The sequence below is a fragment of the Patagioenas fasciata genome, chromosome 5 (genome assembly GCF_037038585.1).
Source record: "Patagioenas fasciata isolate bPatFas1 chromosome 5, bPatFas1.hap1, whole genome shotgun sequence".
Lineage (NCBI taxonomy): Eukaryota > Metazoa > Chordata > Aves > Columbiformes > Columbidae > Patagioenas > Patagioenas fasciata.
The window spans coordinates 30,553,111-30,571,638 of NC_092524.1; the positions used below are offsets into that span (position 1 = coordinate 30,553,111).

Consider the following 18,528-nt stretch of genomic DNA (forward strand, 5'->3'; position numbering starts at 1 on the left):
TGGTGCTGTTTTGTGGGGCTAGGAAGCACAGACATCTGATTTAATGGCCAGTCTGGGAATCCTGATTTTTGTTCCTGGCTCTGCCCTGAATTTGTAGTGTGGTATGTCATAGGCAGTCCCTTTGCCTCCGTTTCCCCTCTATAAAACAGAGAGTGTTTTCTGAGTTTATTCATCCCACATCTAAAGGAGGCAGTTTTCAGTCTAGGCTCTGTCCCAGGGTGTTTCAAAAAGGGCTTGTAGTGGACACCTGGAGGCAGCACTTTCACAGCATGAAGCTTCAAATCTAGCTGCAGAGTATTGGGTTCACTACAGCAAACCACCCTTCCACTGGTGCTGGCAGAGCTGCTTTGGGGGGCTGGACCAGGGGAGAGGTTTTAAAGCCCTGATTTGGTTCACAATGTCAGTCCACAGGTGATTGTGTTAGCAGGGCTGGGTCATGCATTGCTATGAAGGGGGCTGAGTAGCCAAGGTGTAAACATCACACACTGGTGTTGCTATCAGAGGTATCAACTGCTGCCTGTATACATCAAGCAAGTATGCTGGACTATTAAAGAATAGATGCCAATAGCTTGTTCAATTATAATAGTTTCATTCATGGCAGTCAGGGAGACTCTTTAAAAATGTGATACTGTACCATTTCATTGCATAACTTTTAGCCTCAAGTCTCTGCCATTTTCATGTGAATACCTGCTCAGTTCTGTGCATGCTGAAAGGTCTCTATGTTTCCTTTGTAGCCATGCCTCTCCCGCCTCTCAATGTAACTGTAAGCCAAGTAACCAGCAGCAATGCCAGCGTGGTCTGGGTGCCAGGATTTGATGGCCATGCACCCCTCCACTCTTGCAGTCTTCAGGTATGGCCCCTCTGGATCATCCCCTTCCCTGCATGTAGAATGGGTCTCCCCTGAGCCATGACACTGCTTCGACCATATTTTGCTCTCCTAACTGCTTTGTAGCGGTGTTTGAATTCTTATTCTACTGTTTTAAAACGTGAAAGTTTGGCAGGTTGCAACTGAGGGCATAAATAGGTGCTGAACAACAAGGCTGTTTTTAAGCATGAAGCGTCCAGTTGAGAATTTGAGACTGGCCCCATTCTCCCTCCCAGCCAGTTGCCCCATTGGTTGCTCTGTGGCAGCCACTCCATGCAGAGTGGGGCACTGCAGCACAGTGAAGCACGTATCACTCTGTGGGAAGTGCCCTTGGGTGGCTGCAGGGTGCTTGCGCGTCCTGCTCGCGTGGAGCAGCTGGCCCGTGGTAACTTGTTCCACTGCAGTAGCCCATGGCTCCAGTGCCAGCTCAGCCCTGTGCTCTGCAGTGCCAGAGGAGATGCTGCGGTCTGGACATACCCGTGAGCCCAATGGATGAGGAGCTTGCAGAGTATTGGATGTTGTACAGGAAAGGTGGGAATGATGGAGGCAGGAGACAGATTGGGCTTTTTGATACAAAGTCAGGCCTGTTTGCATGTTTCAGAGTAACCTTAAGCCTTGCCTCTAAATCTTGATTGGTTTTCCATTGTCAATGACCATTTCTGCTCAGAAAATCAAGGGTGATCATATCCTTTAGCTCTATCTAGTGCTGAGTACTCAACATCTCTGAAAAGCTGGACTGCTTCTTCAGGTCTGTGGGAATAATGACATGTGTCCAACCTCAGGCAGAGTTTCTAGCATTGCACACTTAACTATAAAATCAGATCAAACTGCTGGTAACTGAGTGTCAAAAAGAAATGGCAATTCCTGAAGCAGGCCATGCAAATACAGCTAGGAGGCACGTTCCCCATGGATTTGTCTGCCAGGTATGAATATTGGGCCCCTGTGCTTTCCCTACCTGATGACAGCAGCAATGTGAGCTGGAATGGAATTTCTGTGGGGTGTTGCCAACTATGTAGAGAAGGATTATAAACACCAGGCATACTGGAAGCAGCATAGGTAATTTACTTGCAGTCCTCTTTTTATTTGGGGAGGAAACCAGAGATTTCACGCTTTGATTTTTTTATTCCGTTTCATAAGTGAAAGAAACCATCATCTCGTTTTAACTCACTGGCAAGAGGAATGCCTGAATATAGCTGGCCCCAATATCTGGATTTTGTTGCTGCTTCTGTTCTTGTTCGCAATCCAAAATGGTTTTCTTCCTCTGGTTTACAATGTGAGTTATCTTCAGTTGGAACAACCTATTCTCCCTGGCTTGCATGCTGCAATGCTAATCACCCTGGGTTTTGAGTTCCCCCTCTCACTTTTGGCAGGAGCAGGGGTGGGGGGATGGGTCATGTAGAAAAGAGGTGGAATCAGAGCAGCTCAGTTTCTGTCCACTCAGCAGTCTCTCGCCCTTTTTCTAAGCCTTTTCTGTTCTATTTGGGGAGGACGAAGTTGCTGTGTTTTGGTCAGGGAGCAGTGTAACTTGGCAATAACCCTCTAGTGACAGAAAGCAGTGCTTCCTCCATCTCCCATGCTGAGAGATTTTGTGAGAGACATTGACCCACATTTCCATGTGAAAACACACATGCTGCAGCTCCCCGTGATTGCACTTCTAATCGGAGCCTCCCAGAAAGAGAAGGGGGAATTGAAACTTGGCTGTCGTTTTCTGGCACTCAGGAAGTGCAGCGGGTGCCCCAAGAGCACTGTGTTCATGCAGGCGGGTTCGCTTCTGGGACAGCGTAGGGACTCACCGCGTTTACTCACTGTTAACACAAGCCGTGTTCCAGGGCATAAACGGGGCAGATGTAAGAGCCCAGACTCTTCAGACTGTGGAGCAGAAACATATCGTCAAACTGACAGGGTTTTACACAAAGGTCTGCTTGTTTTTTGCCTGCTTTGGATGACACTGATAATGACAACAATATGCTTTTCTGTTAGGGAAGCTTGAGATCCTTCCTTTTTATTAGCCAAATAAATCAGTTAGCCAAAAGTGTTCATGAGAATGAGCAGAAGGGCGGGGAGAAAGGGAGAAAGACTGCTATATAGAGAATACAAAGTCCACATGAGTGTTTTACTTTTGTCAATACTCCCAGCTTTGCTATTTCAGATGCACTCCGGAAGAAAGATAGGCTGAGCTTGAGAGCTATGCAGTGATTTCTGCTATTGTCGGTACAAAGCAGGAACACTGAATCTGTCTTTTCATTAAAAGCACACAGTGATATCAGATTTAAATCAACATTCATGTTGCTTAGAAGTTCAGATTGGGCTGGGGATGGGAGGTGGGTAACAGTTGCAGGAGTGGTAAAAAGTTTCTTTTCAGTTTAAATTTGAAACAGTTTAGTTGAACCAAGCCACCAGTGTCTACCATGTCTTTAATCCACTACAAAACTCAAAATATACAAACTTCTGAAAAAGGAGTTGAGAGAAAGGTGACACTGAGCAACAGGGAAGTTAATCTACCAGTTCTCATTGCCCAAATTTAGACAAGCCTCAGAAGCTAGCTGCTAGCACTCAAAGCAACATGCACATTTGGTGTTCTTTAAAGGAAATAATAATCAACTGTAGAATTTGTAACATAAGTAAGAAAATGTTTTAAAATGTGGAACCAAATTTTCAGCTGGTGGAAAATTGTTGTACTGCCAGAGTTAGAGTGATGTCACTTAAACCGAATTAAGGCATGGCTCATGATTCTTAGTTTGACAACTCCCTTTTCCATATTATAAACAGCACTGGTACCATATCTGTTCTTACACATTCCTAAACTAACCATTAAATGAACTTTTATCCCTCTGGACCTGTTAGTCATAAGGCATAGGGTAACAGTCTTCTCTGTTTTACCCTTGACACAGGTAGCTGAATCAACAGACGGCCAGGAGGTCTCCACTGAAGTCACCCCAGTGCCCCCCTTTGCTTATGTCGTGCAAGGCCTGAAGCATTCCACCAACTACAGTGTTCGTGTGCAGTGCAGCAATGAGATGGGCAGCTCCCCGTTCACCGACAGGGTTTATTTCCAGACCCTGGAGCTTGGTAAGCAAACAGCAGATGAGAACAGGAAAGCAGTTCTGAATCTGAAAAAGAGACGATGATGAACTTCATTGAACTTCTCCTTGCTAATTCTGAAATGCAGGAAATGTGATACTGTCAGGTTGCTTGTCCACTCTAAGGGCCTCCTAACACCTAAGATTAAAATAACAATGTGCAGTCAAATGTGGTTAACAGCAATGATGTGTGATACACAAGCTGATCCAGCCATGAGCTTCTCCATGCTGGGCGTATGTCCCATTGGGTCTCTGAGATTCTTGGCGTCTCGCAAAGAGACAAGAGACACTGACCGACCTTATCTTCTGCACTTGAAGTAAGCATAGTGCTGGTGGCTTGCAGAAGTTCTTCTCTCCCTTCACACTCTCTCTTCTGGCTGATACAAGGAAAGAGGGTGAAACTGTCTCTTCAGCCATTTTCAGTATGGATAGTGCTTTATTTTCCTGCACAGAGTTATTGTGTTCTGTTCTCTGCTTTCAGCTCCAAGCAGCACCCCACAAAATATCCATGTTATCCAAAGAGATCCTGGTCTGGTTTTGGAGTGGGAAGGTGTGGCTCCAGACATGCTGAAAGAAAATGTCCTGGGATACAGGCTGGAATGGATTCAGGATAATGTAACTCAGGTAACAGATTGAGAAGGGAGCTGAGCCATTTGGCACAGAGTTGGAAAATGCTCATATTAAATTTTCTAGGTGTTAGGGTCTCTCATTCCTTATCCATACCAGGGGACTAGATTGCTGGCATTGCTTTTGTGTAAGAGGATCTATTCTGTTTTGCCACAGCTCTGCATTTGACTTCGAGATTTAGGCCCATTTCTCCCTTCCTGACTTATTCAGAATTCCTTCATTTGAATGTCTGTGGACAGACAAGTTCTCTGCCATTCCCTGTGCAACAAGGACAGCATAGAGAGAATTCAGTTTGTCTCTGCCTCTTTCCAGTGCTCTTGCAAGAGCAACTCAGTGCAGGATCTGGGCTTTTTCTCTCCTGTGACTGGGACTTGGCTTTTCAAATCCTAGCAGCAAAAGTATATTTAACAAGTGAATGAGTTATACTGTAAATACAGAAAGGAGGCTGTTGATTATTTAATTTCATTTACAATATGTAGGGAGTTGAAAGGACCCTGTCAAGGTAGAAGGCTTTTTATTTGTTCTTCAGCATTGACCTTTCCCAGGTGTCTATCTGCCTTTGAAGTTCAGAGCATTTCTTATGATTTCTCACTTCTTAATATGTGTTTAGCTGGTGCTTATTAATGGTGAACAAGCCTGTAATAATAGACAGGTAGATGGAAAAGACTTATTTCCTTTTTTGCATGACCCATTTTGTACTAGGTCAGCACCATTGCCTTCGAATGATAATATCTTGAGATCCCATTGAATTTACATTGTGTCAGTGGTGACAGCCAAATCTTCATGGGTTTACTGCAGATGATGTGTATGAAGAAGATCCACAAAATTGTTGAAAATATGTTGGCTTTGCCATCCTAAGTGAAACTTGCCATTAAATTCAGAAGCCATTTGGAGTTTGGTCAACAAGTTGAAACAGACAGACTCCTCCCTTGGATGTTAGCACATCTTTCTGTTTAAACCACAAGAAGGAGGTGTATCTTTTCATAGCAGAAAAAAAAAATTCTATGGCAACTTTCATGGAAGGACCTCAAAGGAGGAAAACATTAAACCTCACATCTTTCCCATGCCCTAGGAAGCTATTAGCAATTTTTGAGAAGAGAAAACCAAGATGACAGCCTAACTGGGATTAGGACCCTGAAGTCTCAACACCCAACCCTTTTTATAGAACCACTGAAGTTTAGAGTAATGTTTTGGTTTAATTTTAAAAGTGAAATCTTAGACTAGATTTCCTTTAAGAAAGCTTACATTTTTTTGCCGTTTGCTCGCAGGGGGAGATGATTGTGCAGGATACAAAAGCTAATCTCACCACGTGGAATCCTCTCAAAGACCTGATCATCAGAGTGTGTGTGCTGAACTCTGCAGGGTGCGGGCCCTGGAGTGACCTCTTCCTGCTTGAAGCCCGGGAGGTCATGGGTGAGTGTCCACAGCTGTCCCTTCAGTTTTGGGAAAAAAAAATCGCAAGTGCTGGGACTACTGTTTCTCTCTGACTCTACTCCTTTCAGTGCTTACAGCTGACTGAGCCATGTAGCTTTATACAACAGCAGACTTCATCAAGCAGAGCAGAAATTAAATAATATTTAAAGAGCTGGTATAAAAAAAACCCAGCTTCTGGCCACTACAGTGTCTTCTTTAATGGGCTTTTGCTGTGCTTAGTGAAGAGCAGGGCAAGAAGAGACACAATAGAAAAGGTGCAAATGAAGGTTTGAAGTCCTTCATTTAGGCTTAAGCCATGCACATTTACAAGAGTACATATGACAGAAAACTCCTCTAACATAGGTTCTCTTCTTTGATATAATTTGAAGCCGTTCATGACTAGTTTCAGTTGAGCCTCGTATAAACCATGGCCACATGGAGTTTTGTAATTATTTTACTGAATGTGTTTACATTAAACCAATCTAGCTCTCTCCATGGAAAAGCTGAGCTCTGGGTAGAAGAGGAGATGATGGTACAGAAGCTGTACCACGTGGAAAGGTTTCTTGAGAGCAAAGAACATGCATGTGTGGAGTATATTCCTCATGCTAAAGGGCAGTTAGGCTCATCTGCACTGGTTTGCTCACTGCTTGTATTTCACAGTGAGTGAGAAGTGGGAGTCAGGCCATGCAACAGGGCAGGGTGTTATATGGGGAGGTGGGTAGAAGGGAGAGAAGAATGCTGCTTGTCAAGGAAACTGTAAAACAACTAAGAGGAAGATGTTCAGCATAAAAATATGCATTGTTGATAAGAAGTCAGAGAGGTGTGATTGTGCAAAAATACCACAATCTCCTCAGGTTTTGTTCCCAGTGCCCCTGGAAGGATGGGACAGCAGTCTCTAATCTCTGGTGCTGACACATCTGCTGGTGCTTTCTGCTTGACCCACGTGTCTTTTGAGGAATCACATGAACATTGATCCCTCCTGATCCCTCTGCACTTAGGAATAGCAGGGGGAATCTAGAGTGGGGTTCCCAGGCAAGCAGGGGATGGGAGATAGAGGCAGAACAAACAGGAGAGACCTGTAGCCTTACTTGCAGTAGTGCATCTAATGGTGGTTTTAATGTGCATGTTACTCAAAGAAAGGCCCTTTGAAACCTAGTTCTTGTGATGAAGTCAGTACTGATGGTTACATGTGAGCACACAGGCTCAAATTATTTAGAGCAGAGTGAAGGGGTGCAGGAGTCCAGAGCTGACTCTACTGGAGGTTGAGTGTTTGCTCCATCAATTTTTTTTCTCCTGTTTTTTGCTCAGTTATTTTCTGTGGCATCCAAAACAGACAAGAGTACCTGAAAGGACTAGAAGATCCATTTGGAAAATGGCCAGCACTGGCAAGAAGCTCCAGAAAATGTATAGAGTTTACATTTTACAGGGAGCTGTGATGGGATAATCCTGAAAGCACAACATGTTTGCTTGTATTTTATTTACAAACCACTTCAAAAAAGTAGCATCAGGAGCGATGCTTGTTTTGGCCAAATGCTGTCTGAAAGCACACATACTTCTTCATAAGCATAATAGGCTGGAAATAAAGGTTCGCTGTGGAAACACTGACAGGCCTTGAACATCAGAGCTGCAGAAAGACTGCAGTTTTGTTTCAGGCCTGGTAGAAAATATAAGTCGCTTCCTTTCCTAAAATAGCAAACTGGCACTGGTTACTTTATATGAGAAATGCCAGGAGTGTTTTCTGACCACCTCCCAGTGCGGCAGTAAGGATGACTAAGCTTGCAGAAACTTTTAAGTCTTATTTGTCATCACAGCAAAGCTGGTGGGAGCTCCACCCTGCTTATGCCAAGATCTTGTGCACTATTAACAAGGATGGGTTTAATATTTTCAGAAACATTCTCAATAGAAACCTTGCTCTTTCATTGCAGAGGGGGAACAGACTGTTCTAATAGCTTTTTCCTGTCTATAATCTTTGTGATCTTATGTAGGAGAAGACTCTTGGATTACATTCTTTGCATACCTTTTTGATATAAACCTGCTACACGAATAAAACGGGTTCTCTCATCATCAATGACTCCTAAATACTCATTTAAGCTCATCTAATAGTACTGTCTTCCCTCTGCCTTGTGCAGTGTTAAGGCCTATGCCAGCTGAAAAAGTGGGGTACAGGAGATGGGAGAGAAAAAGAGCTGGGGGAGGACAGGCAACCCATTCTTTACTTGCACTGCAGCCATCCTCTCTAGCTCCGTGGCATGAGTGGGAAGCAAGGCACTGTGGGGCAGAGGAGGAGAAGCAGTGAACTTCAGTGTTAATTTCTATTTCTGACCTATTTGTTATAAACTGTGGGATGGGCTCTTGATTCCTAGCAGTTTAGGAAAAGGGAGAATAATTTTGGTTTGTTTTGATCCATTCTCGTTTTGGAGACAGCCCCCAGAATGTGACCTAAATCCCTGCTGTCTCACCAGGCCAGCTAGCAGACAGAGACTAGAAAAATAGACTGAGAGAGATTTGCCTCACCCTAGGGAGAAGGAAACCTTATCGGTAACTATCAGAAAGGACCTTTTACATCAGTGCTGTTAATTGTTTCTGCTCTGATTGTCTGGCAGGAACAGCCCAAGTGATTGGCTTGGCAATTGTGGAGCCATTTGTAGTTACCTTTCGTTTTATTTTCATTCCACTTCTGTTTCTGATCCCTCTCCCTCCTCATAAGCAGCCTTGAAGGCCAGGTCAAAAGGTGCAGCAGGAGGGAGTATCATAAAACTGCAGAGCCTATGAAGCCTTCTGGGTGGGAAAAGAATATGTGAGTCACAGAAGGAGATAAGAAAATAGGTGCTAAAGCTCTAATAATTGTTTCAAGTGAAGAAGTACCAGTCTGCTTCTTTGATGGTCCAGAATTCTCTTTCCTAAAGCTCTGTTTATTAGACGATAGTTTCTTTAAAAACTTGGGTGATAAAGCTCAACGAAGTAACTAGTATTCAAGCCTTAGAAGCCTTTTTTTACCTGCCAGGGCTCTGCCAGTCAGGGTGTCTGACTCCTTTTCACATACATCTGTGTGGTTCATACACAGAGGTTCATACAAATCTCAGCCCATTAACCTAACATCTCTTTCAAGGACAGGCTTACTTATACTCTCACGACATATAACATAACAGGATTATTTGTATCATCAAAGATGATTCTTCCTTAGCTTCTGGTAAAGCAGAGTCAACTGTGGAAGGTGAGCAGGGGAGCATGAAGATGAAGGAAGTGCTTAGGAGGACCTGTTACCTGTCCTTGTTTGCTCTTAAGCAATTTGGAGGTATGAGGGCTATCCTAGATTTTAATAAACCCATTCAAGTTCACATTTAAGCTTTAGTAATTGTATTTGGAGAAAAAAATCTCTCAGGGAACTGGATTAATTTATCTGCTGTTTGCCAAGCATAGATAATATTCTTTTATTCATCACCATATTGCTTATCTTCCTCTCTGGCAGTTTAATCAGATTGGCACAATTTCCATTTCTTCTGTAGACAGTTTGTAGTCCAAAGTATACATATTTTGGGAGCAAATATTAGACAGGAATTGGAACCTGCATGCTGGTTAACTTATTTCTTGTCTCACAGGGTGTTTTTTAAAATTCACCTTTTCTTTAGTAGAGACACACTGAGAAGTTACAACGAACCAACAATACTGGGAAGTTACAGCCAATACTAAGTCCCACAGGGTGCTTCTCCCTATGAGAGGGATGAGGGGGAATATGTAAATGTTTTCAAGCAGATTGCCATGAGGCAATTGTCTTTCTGTATTGTCTTTCAAAATGCTATCAGGTTGGCATTCAGGCAGCACTGTGTAGCCTGGTCAAAGTTCTGCTGGTTTCCTCAAGCAGGACAATGTGAAACCTGCACAGAAAATGCTCATATTAAGCAACCTTTTTGTCTTGAGACTCCCATTTACAGCACCCCGGATCATGAGCTCACGTAAAGTAGTGTAATCTGGAGCAGCACCTTTGACTTTCTTGAGGCTCAAAACTAAGAATAGCTTCTGATAAGTGGACGTATCCGCTCTGTGTTTGCCATGTGAAACAGCTTGTTTTTCTGATGACTGAGTAGCTGATTATGCCAAATTCCAGTGTACAATGATCCACTGTGTACACCAGATCCAGCAGCATGGCTTTTCCATTTGAAAGCAAACAGAAGAAATATCCCAGTATGGTCTGTTTACCTTTGACAGTTTTCTGTTTCCTGACTGGTAATTTCTCCATCATCTAGGTAGCCAAAGGCAACCTCCTTATGGGACATCCTGGGTTCCTGTGGCACTGGGCATTCTCACAGCTCTGGTCACTGCTGTTGCCCTGGCTCTTATTCTCCTTCGAAAAAGAAGAAAGGAAACCCGTTTTGGGTAAGAGAAGTTCTCCTTGTGCTGGTTAGAGAGATCATTGCTTTCTCCTCCAGTGTGATTTCTGACTCAATTATTTTTCAAAAAGCATTGTGGCTTGATTACTTTTGGCACTTTCTTTGAATAACTGTTTTTCACAATTTCATGGGTGACCCTGTATTAGAGACTAGCAGGAAAGTGCTTTACCTTTTCTTCAAAATGAGAACACAAAAAATCTAGTAGAAAAAAATGCTATGTCAATATCTGGGCTTTATTAGAATATGAAAATATAAACTAGATCAAGGTGGTTGTGTAAGTTCTCAGTGCTGCTGCTTAAGAGATTCAAAGAGAAGAAACCCACAGGTGAATAATTTTCTGTGTTCCTGTGGGCTGGGCCCTTTCTCCCATGCTGCTTTTCAGTCTAGCAGCTGCTTGTGACTTCCTGACTACCCAGAACCCTCTGGATCCCTACGAAAGTCTCCTTTCCATCACCTCTGCCCTTTGGCTTTGTGTTGCTCCCTGCTGCAAGCATGTTTCCTATTCTTTTCAGAATCTCCCAGACCTCCCTCTCATAGCAGCATCTCTGTTTATGTGATTCTTTGCAACCTTCCCCAACCTGTAGCTTCTCCCAGGCACTCATGACAAGTCATTCCCCTTTTTCAGACGGCTCCAACCCCCTCTAGGTTCTTCAGCACCCATCATTCCTCCTCTCCAGCTACACCCTCTTTAACAAAACAGTCTGTAGTATTTATATGTCAAGGCATGAGAAATTGTCCATACTGTTCAGCACACCCTTTTAGAAGTGAACGGCCCATGTATTCATGGCCCTGTGTGTCTTTTCTACCTTCTAGCCATGCCTTTGGCAGTGTGGTTGGCAGAGGGGATCCAGCAGTCCACTTCAGAGCTGCCAGGTCTTTCAATAGGGAAGGCCCAGAGCTCATTGAAGCAACACGTAAGTAAAATGACCTGAGTGATTGTGCCTGAGAAGCTGTGTTCATGTGTACACCATGCTCCCTCTTCATCTTCACTGAAACTGATATTTTTGGATTAAGGACATGAGCTAATGTACAGGTAGGCTTAGACACTGTGGGTGGTAGAGGTGAAAGGCCAGAACTGCTGTTGCCGTACCAGTTACATAGCACTTGCTAATTACAGCTACAGTCACTGTGTGTATTAGTGCAAGGCATAAATTTGTCACTCCCCTGGCCCAGTTTCACACTACAGGGACTCCTTCAACTGTAGTGTTGTGCAACAGTGAGATAAATATGGCTTAGCAATATTAGCAGTATGCTTTAAACTCAGTGTACTGAGTTGTGCTACAAGCATGAACCAATTGTTTGGTGTGGGGAGGCCTGGAATTAGTAACATCTCCAACAGGAGACTGAGTCCCACAAGTGGCCAGCATTAGGAGGATCCATTTCTGTCTCCTGGTTTAGCAAGGGCATGGCTCCCTGGAGCAGCACTGCATGGCTGGGTTTGGGTGGTACTCCAGCTATCTTTGACTTTGCTCCCCTGGGTTTAGAGGCCTCTCCATTAAATCTAGTGACCATAAACTCTTGGACATTGTGTTACCCTCTTGGCCAGGTACCGTGGGACTTCTACTGTACTTAAAATAGTCTGAGAGCCAGTCATTGAAAACTGGTGCAGCTCTATCAACTTACATGAAGCTGTATGAACCATTGTCTGTCCCTTCTGATTAGATATTTTGTCTTCTCAGCAATATCTACAGTAATTCTGTATTCCTTTTGCTCTTGGTGTGTTTAAGGGTGGTGTTATCATACCCTCTCCCTTTCAATACTGTTGGTACATTTTCTTGTGATTGAAAGTTACTTGCCTCTTGTCTGTGGTGAGGCTAGAAGACATGGAAGGAACCTCTGTGTTTTTCAGGTTTCCCTGTTTACAGTAGGGGAATTGGATTTGAGATTGAGATTAGAAAAGGTGATTCTTGATGTTGTGAAAGAATATTTAAGTATCCCTTATTTGACTCTTTATTGTTTTTTTGGGGTTTGTTTGTTTGTTTTTCAGTGGAGAGTGTAGGCATCAGTGATGAGCTGAAGACAAAACTCAAAGATGTTCTAATCCAGGAACAGCAGTTCACTTTGGGAAGAATGCTGGGCAAGGGTAAGAACAAAAAACTTAATAAGGCTTTACACTGAAAGTCCCACTTGTGCTATCTTTACTGTTGAACAGGGAGATGCAATTATGAGCAACCTGTTTTCTCTCCTTCTGCTTGTGGATGGCAATTTAAATGGAACTTGCCCTTCTGCTGGGATAAAACATTTCAAAGGTTTAGCATAACTAAGAGGATATTTGCTAAGCCTTTCCTATAATATGGCTCTACAGAGTCATGCACTGCAGTCTATGCTCGGGTTTCCAAAGTACTATTGATTCACTGGTGTGTGAATTTCTTTCAGAGTTTTAAATAAAGGGATATTCAGTTAAACTTCTCTTTTTACTAACAAAGTGGTGCTATGGAATTCCTTCCATTTACATAAGCATGTGTTAAGTATTTAACTGAGACAATGCAGAGACAGATATGATCTACCTCAAACATTCCAACCCCTCAAAAAAAAGTTAATTCAGTTAATTCTCAACATCTGGAGTGGCTTGACTCCAGATTTTAGTTTGGACTTTTCTAGAGGCACATTTGTAACAGGTATTGAATTTTGCTGACATTTATCTACAGTAGTTCAAGTAGGTCCATAGGAGCTCTTCTGACTGTAGATCTCCCACTGGATCTCCCACACAGGTGCTCCTAGCATTTCTCTGAGGATTTCAGGTCAGGAGGGATGGCCCCAGTAAAGGTGGAGATGCTTCTCATTTAACTTTAGCTAAAAGATTGCCCCAGAAACTCTGTGTGAAAAGTTGGGTTTGAATTTAATTCCCCAAATGGTAGGCCAGTGTGCTAATCATTAAATCATCCTTCCTACTTCTCAGGCTGAAGAGGATCTCTAGAATTAAGTGAAAACATATAATAATAAAGCCTGTAACTAAGAGTGGAGCATAAGTCAGGGGTCATAAGCAAAAGGAAGCTCAAGTGTTTGGCTTCCTTTTTCTTTATAAGACTAATTCTATTGCAGTTTTCTTTGACTCTTTCCCACTGGGAACATTCTTCCCCTCCATCCCTCCCAGAACAAATGCATTTCATTCAGAGCAAGAGGATGACCTTCCTGCACAAGAGATCTCAGAGGGCTTTAACAATGCTAAATAATTAAACAGCTGTGTCAGCTTTTGTGAGTGTCAGCTCTTGGGTAGTTTCTGGGAGCCTGGCTTCAACCCTTCTGAGCTGTCCCTGTGACACGTAAAAACTGGAAATGGGCTGCATTGTGGCCCCTGGGCGTGGCCTTGGTGGGAGGATGGTAGCTGGCAGGATCTGGTTTGGTGTTGTCAGCCCCATTTCCCCAACCCTACACTCAGCACAGAGGTTATAAGATGGCATGATTCTGTTATCTTGGGCTCTGCTGACTCTGCAACTGAGCAACAGCTCCATAATACAGAAGCAGCACAAAATGCCTTTGCTCCTTCCCATTTTTCTCTTTTGTGGTCAGATCCACTGCTCATGTTCGAGTTCCTCATACCAATGCATTTGGGGCGAGTTAAGCTGTTACAAAAATAGGGAGAGGAAATCTAGAGCCAGATCTAATGCAAAGTGGCTGTTACACTGTGGTATAAAAACACTTCAGGCTAAGATAATTTGAAGAGGGTTTGGCCAGTTGCATTTCCTCTTATCTCCCTTAGAGAGCACAGCAGGGTAAACACTTCCTCCCATGAATTAGCATATCTCGCACACAGAAATAGGCTTCTATGTTTTGTCTGGTCAGCTGTGATTTCATAGAAGCCATTCCCTGAGTTTTGAGAGATAAGGCCTGATTGTGTCTTAAATGGTTGTCCTGGCACTGTTACTCAGCTCTGGTGGGTGTCAGCCCTGAGAGCTTCTTCAGCCAACCCATGCACTCACTAACAGCCTTCTCTCTGACCAGAGCCTCTCTCAGCCTCATCCCCCATATGGCTTCCCCTGGAATGTCTGCCTGGGATCCCAGCTCGTACTCTGATTCTGCATGGTCAGTCTGGTGGAGGATTGGTTTCTTTCCCTCTTGTTTTCCCTTGCCTTCTGGACTGCTAGCATAGTAGCCCCTGTCTACTGGTAGTACTGCCTCTTCTAGGCACACATATGCTGAAAGCTGCTGGCTGGAACTTGCAGAATGAAAAATGAAGTTGGTAGCTGCATTTCTTATGGTTATTCAGCTTTTTTTGTCAGTGACCCCTGGAGTGAACCTGCTGTGAATCATACTTTCTTCACAAGAAGCTGTTTCCTCACTGCGTGCTCTGGTCATTTCACAGGGGAGTTTGGGTCAGTTCGAGAGGCACTACTGAAGTTAGATGATGGCTCTTTCCAGAAAGTGGCAGTGAAGATGCTGAAAGGTAAGTGGGAGCAGGGCTACCTGAAGTACCTAAAGAGATGAGAGCTTGGAAAGATTAAACGCTATCTGTTGTTTTCTCCAGCAAACATCCCCTGTCGCTCTTTACTCCTCTCTGAGCTTCCTACTCAGCTGCTTTACCCATGTTGTCTCCCATCCTTTTTGTGTCAGTCTTTTTGTAGTGGAATCACAGCTCTTCAAGTAAGGATCTGTACCACCTTAGTTGCTTGTATAGCACCTAGCATGTGGTGAGTGCAACCAAAACCAAGTCATAGCTACAGCGTCTGTGTATAGAGGATCTCATTCAGTTTCTTCATTCAGCACAGCACTACATCATGTGGCATAGACAGCTCAGACAGGTCTGCTTTGCCCCAGTAATTCAGCAGTGAATGACTGTATTCCTCCAAGCATATATCCTAGATAAACAGAAGAGTGTTTGGGCTGAATGCAGCGATAGCTAACTCATCTCCATCAGGCATATTTGAGCAAGTCGTCTAACTCCCTTCTGATTTGTCATTTGGTGAGTGTGCATAACAAGGACAACACATTAATCAGGCAGAGGTCTGTAACAAGAAAAGCAATTAATAGGTAGCTATAAGCCAAATCAAGCATGTGCAGGTATGCTTGTGTGTATATGGATAGATATATGTTAACCTATGTTATTTCACCCATGTTGCCTGTAAGGCAAAAATTAACTGTGATTGACTTAAAGCAGAGTCACATTTGCTTATCTCTAGAGCTGAGTCTGGCTGCCATAGAATACCAGTTTGTAATAACATTAGTGTAAGTTCCATAATTTTCTCCAGTTTCAACAATAAATCTAATCAGTTTGCAAGCTGTTTTGTGCAAGTCAGATTGTCTACCTTCAGGCATCTAACGGGAACTCTGTCACCCTCCAGAGGCACCTTCCTTTCTCTGACTGTAAAAAGGGAACCTGCTTTTGTCTTCTGAACCATGTTTAAATTACTTACCTAAAGCAGATAATGTGAGTGCTCCCTCACAGGTCTAAGTCTGATCTTGCAGCAGGACTGGAGGACTCCTGCTAAATTCAGCAGCAGCAGTGGGGGAAGTAGTCCACTGGGCTAATTCTTGATTATGTTGATACACTTCCATAAATCTGGAGTAATAGCAGTGAGAAATAATTTATTGCAGATTTACGCTGATGTGTGTCACTGCTGAACATGTTCCAAGTTCTCCAGTAGTGTGATTATGTAAGAAATCTTAGCTCTAGTACCTTAGACTCAATCATGCCGACAGACATAAAAGTATTGATCTTTCATGCCACCCTCATCAGAGATGACTTGGGGACCACTGTGCCAGACAGGGGCTCCAGGGGCTCTTTAATTTTATGTGACATTTCCTCTCTCCAACATTGTAGTTTAGGTCCTTTTAGGTAATTAAGTCTTATATCTGTAACACACACACACAGACACACACACATTTTCCATGACTTCCAAGGCAAGTTGTTCCTAAGAAGAGAGCTGCTAATCAGGAGGTCTTTACTCTGCCAAGAATCAATTTACCAGATGTCCCTGATGTGTGCTTACTGCCACCCAGCCTCAGAGAAAGCGTCAGGCTCTGCTTTGCTGTAAAACTGGCTCATCTAGCTCTAGATCTGAGAGGATGTGCTGTGCCGCAAAGAGCAAGCTTCTGATGATCGTTATCTGTAAAGTCCCTTGGAACCACCCACAAAGGAGGAAAACTTACAGTCACTTTTTTTCCCAGCGGACATCTTCACCTCGACTGACATTGAGGAGTTCCTTCGAGAAGCTGCATGTATGAAGGAGTTTGACCACCCACATGTCACTAAACTGATTGGTAAGCCAGCACCGCTTCTTGTGGTGCCACAGAGCACCTCCCGGTCATGCACAGTCCCAAACAGCCTCGCGTCCTCACCCCCACTGCTGTCCTACAGCACTGCCAGTGCAGTCACCTCTGTGCTGCCTGGAGTCCGTGCATGTATCAGCATTGCTCCTTCCTAGGCCTAGAGGGAGCTGGAGTGTGTGTAAGTGCTCACAACACTTGCCCTCACACACTGGCAATGAGCATCTCTTATTTAAGCCACTTCTTTAGTTCTTGCAAATACTACAGAGAGAGTCTGTCTGGCTGAGAAATGTCTGAACTGCTGTGGAATGTGGACAGGTGTGTTGGTAGGCAAATAGAGGGAAGGGAGATTGTGGCTTTCCGAAATACTGGGTAAGAAGCAAAACATTCATGGGTGGGCACTATGGAACATGGGCGGTTTTCAGAATGTGGAGATTGCTCTGCAAACCTGGGAGTTTGAGGCTGTCTGGTCTGGAGTGATCCTAGAAACATTTATAGCCAGTCCTGCAAGGAAAGCTGAGAGCCACTGGGCACTTAGTCCTGCTGCTGAAATAAGCAAGGTTAGGGATATCTTAACACCTTCTGGCATGACACCATACAAAGGAGTTTGGAGCATGGAACCGACCCACCAAAACTGCACATTTCCTCCAAATTTGTAAGAGAAAGGCACAGCAGGCAGTAACATTCCTCTTGGGACTGGCCTGTTTTCTAAAACCCCTTTGTGTGTGTCCTCCTTAGGAGTCAGTCTACGGAGCCGTCCCAAGGGCCGTCTCCCAATTCCCATGGTGATCCTGCCCTTCATGAAGCATGGAGATCTTCATGCTTTTCTGCTGATGTCACGGATTGGAGAGAACCCTTTTGTAAGTCTGTTTTACTGTGGAATTACTTCTGGGAGGATATGGACTTCTAGAGAATGTACTTGGATCAGTTCAGGGTTGGTCTCCCAAAGGCATTGGCAGATGACCAGATTTTGATACCAGAGGAAGTTGTGGGATGTAATGTTGAAGTATTTAATTCCATGCATGTTGAGGACCAACTCCTTCATTCCATCCCCTCCCTATATCCCCCATCCCTGCTCAGTGATCTAGCAGCAAATCTTGCAGTGTTTCCATATATGCTGGAAAGCTTCCAGGAACAGAACTTAATCTGTTATTTCTTTCAGAACTTGCCTGTTCAGACACTCCTCAAGTTCATGATTGACATTGCCAGTGGGATGGAGTACTTGAGCTCAAAAAATTTCATACACAGGGACCTTGCAGCTCGGAACTGTATGTAAGTGACACACGAGCTTTTAGAGAAAAGAAGGACCAGAGTGGGTGAGAGAGGGATGAGAAGCCTTTGGCGTGACAGAAGAGGGGAGGGATTGTGTTTGAGGATGCTGGTCTTTCCATTTAAGTGAGGCACAGGAGAGCCAAGGCTGTGTGGGTGGGGGGGTGTGGTGGTGGTGCTGGGAGCAGGGAACAACTTCTAATGTCCCACTGAGCTTCCAGATTGACGCTGTTTATAAGGAACTTTTCTGTCGTTGGTCTGCACGTATATTTTCATAGGGTTGATTACGATGTATGTTTGTAATTAGTCACTCTAATGGCTGTGTGTCAGCGTGGGCTATTTGTTCTGTAATATAATGTAACCAACAGGAGAGAATAGATTTGGCAGTGTTAGGAGAAAGGAACTTCCATTATAGCCTGAAATCTGTATTTCTTGTATCTATTTTGAGAACTTGATTATCACAATATAAGAAATGTAGAATTTCCCTGAAAGCTTGTGAAGAATGGCTTATTTGGAGAATGCCTTTAGAAATAATTGCATGGTGAACACACTATATGATCCCACATCACTGTTCTTGTCCCCAAACTGCTTTGCCTATTTTGAAGGGAGAAAAAGTCCTTTTTTGTCCTCTCTGCTTCTTCCCTGAGAATGGAGCAAGGAATGACCCATTCTGGCAGACAGA

The 18,528-nt window shown here is 43.8% G+C and overlaps 1 protein-coding gene across 3 annotated transcripts in view; it reads left to right on the forward strand.

The window, feature by feature from the left end:
* TYRO3 (TYRO3 protein tyrosine kinase) overlaps positions 1-18,528 on the forward strand; it is a 42,715-nt gene that overhangs the window by 16,476 nt on the left and 7,711 nt on the right. For all 3 annotated transcript variants that reach the window (XM_071809191.1, XM_065839206.2, XM_071809192.1), the window contains exons 6-16: positions 735-850; positions 3,757-3,934; positions 4,427-4,569; positions 5,841-5,985; positions 10,230-10,359; positions 11,187-11,287; positions 12,361-12,456; positions 14,677-14,757; positions 16,479-16,571; positions 17,316-17,437; positions 17,740-17,849. In XM_071809191.1, coding sequence (XP_071665292.1) covers positions 735-850; positions 3,757-3,934; positions 4,427-4,569; positions 5,841-5,985; positions 10,230-10,359; positions 11,187-11,287; positions 12,361-12,456; positions 14,677-14,757; positions 16,479-16,571; positions 17,316-17,437; positions 17,740-17,849 — 1,315 coding nt within the window. The remainder of the gene's footprint in view (positions 1-734; positions 851-3,756; positions 3,935-4,426; positions 4,570-5,840; positions 5,986-10,229; positions 10,360-11,186; positions 11,288-12,360; positions 12,457-14,676; positions 14,758-16,478; positions 16,572-17,315; positions 17,438-17,739; positions 17,850-18,528) is intronic.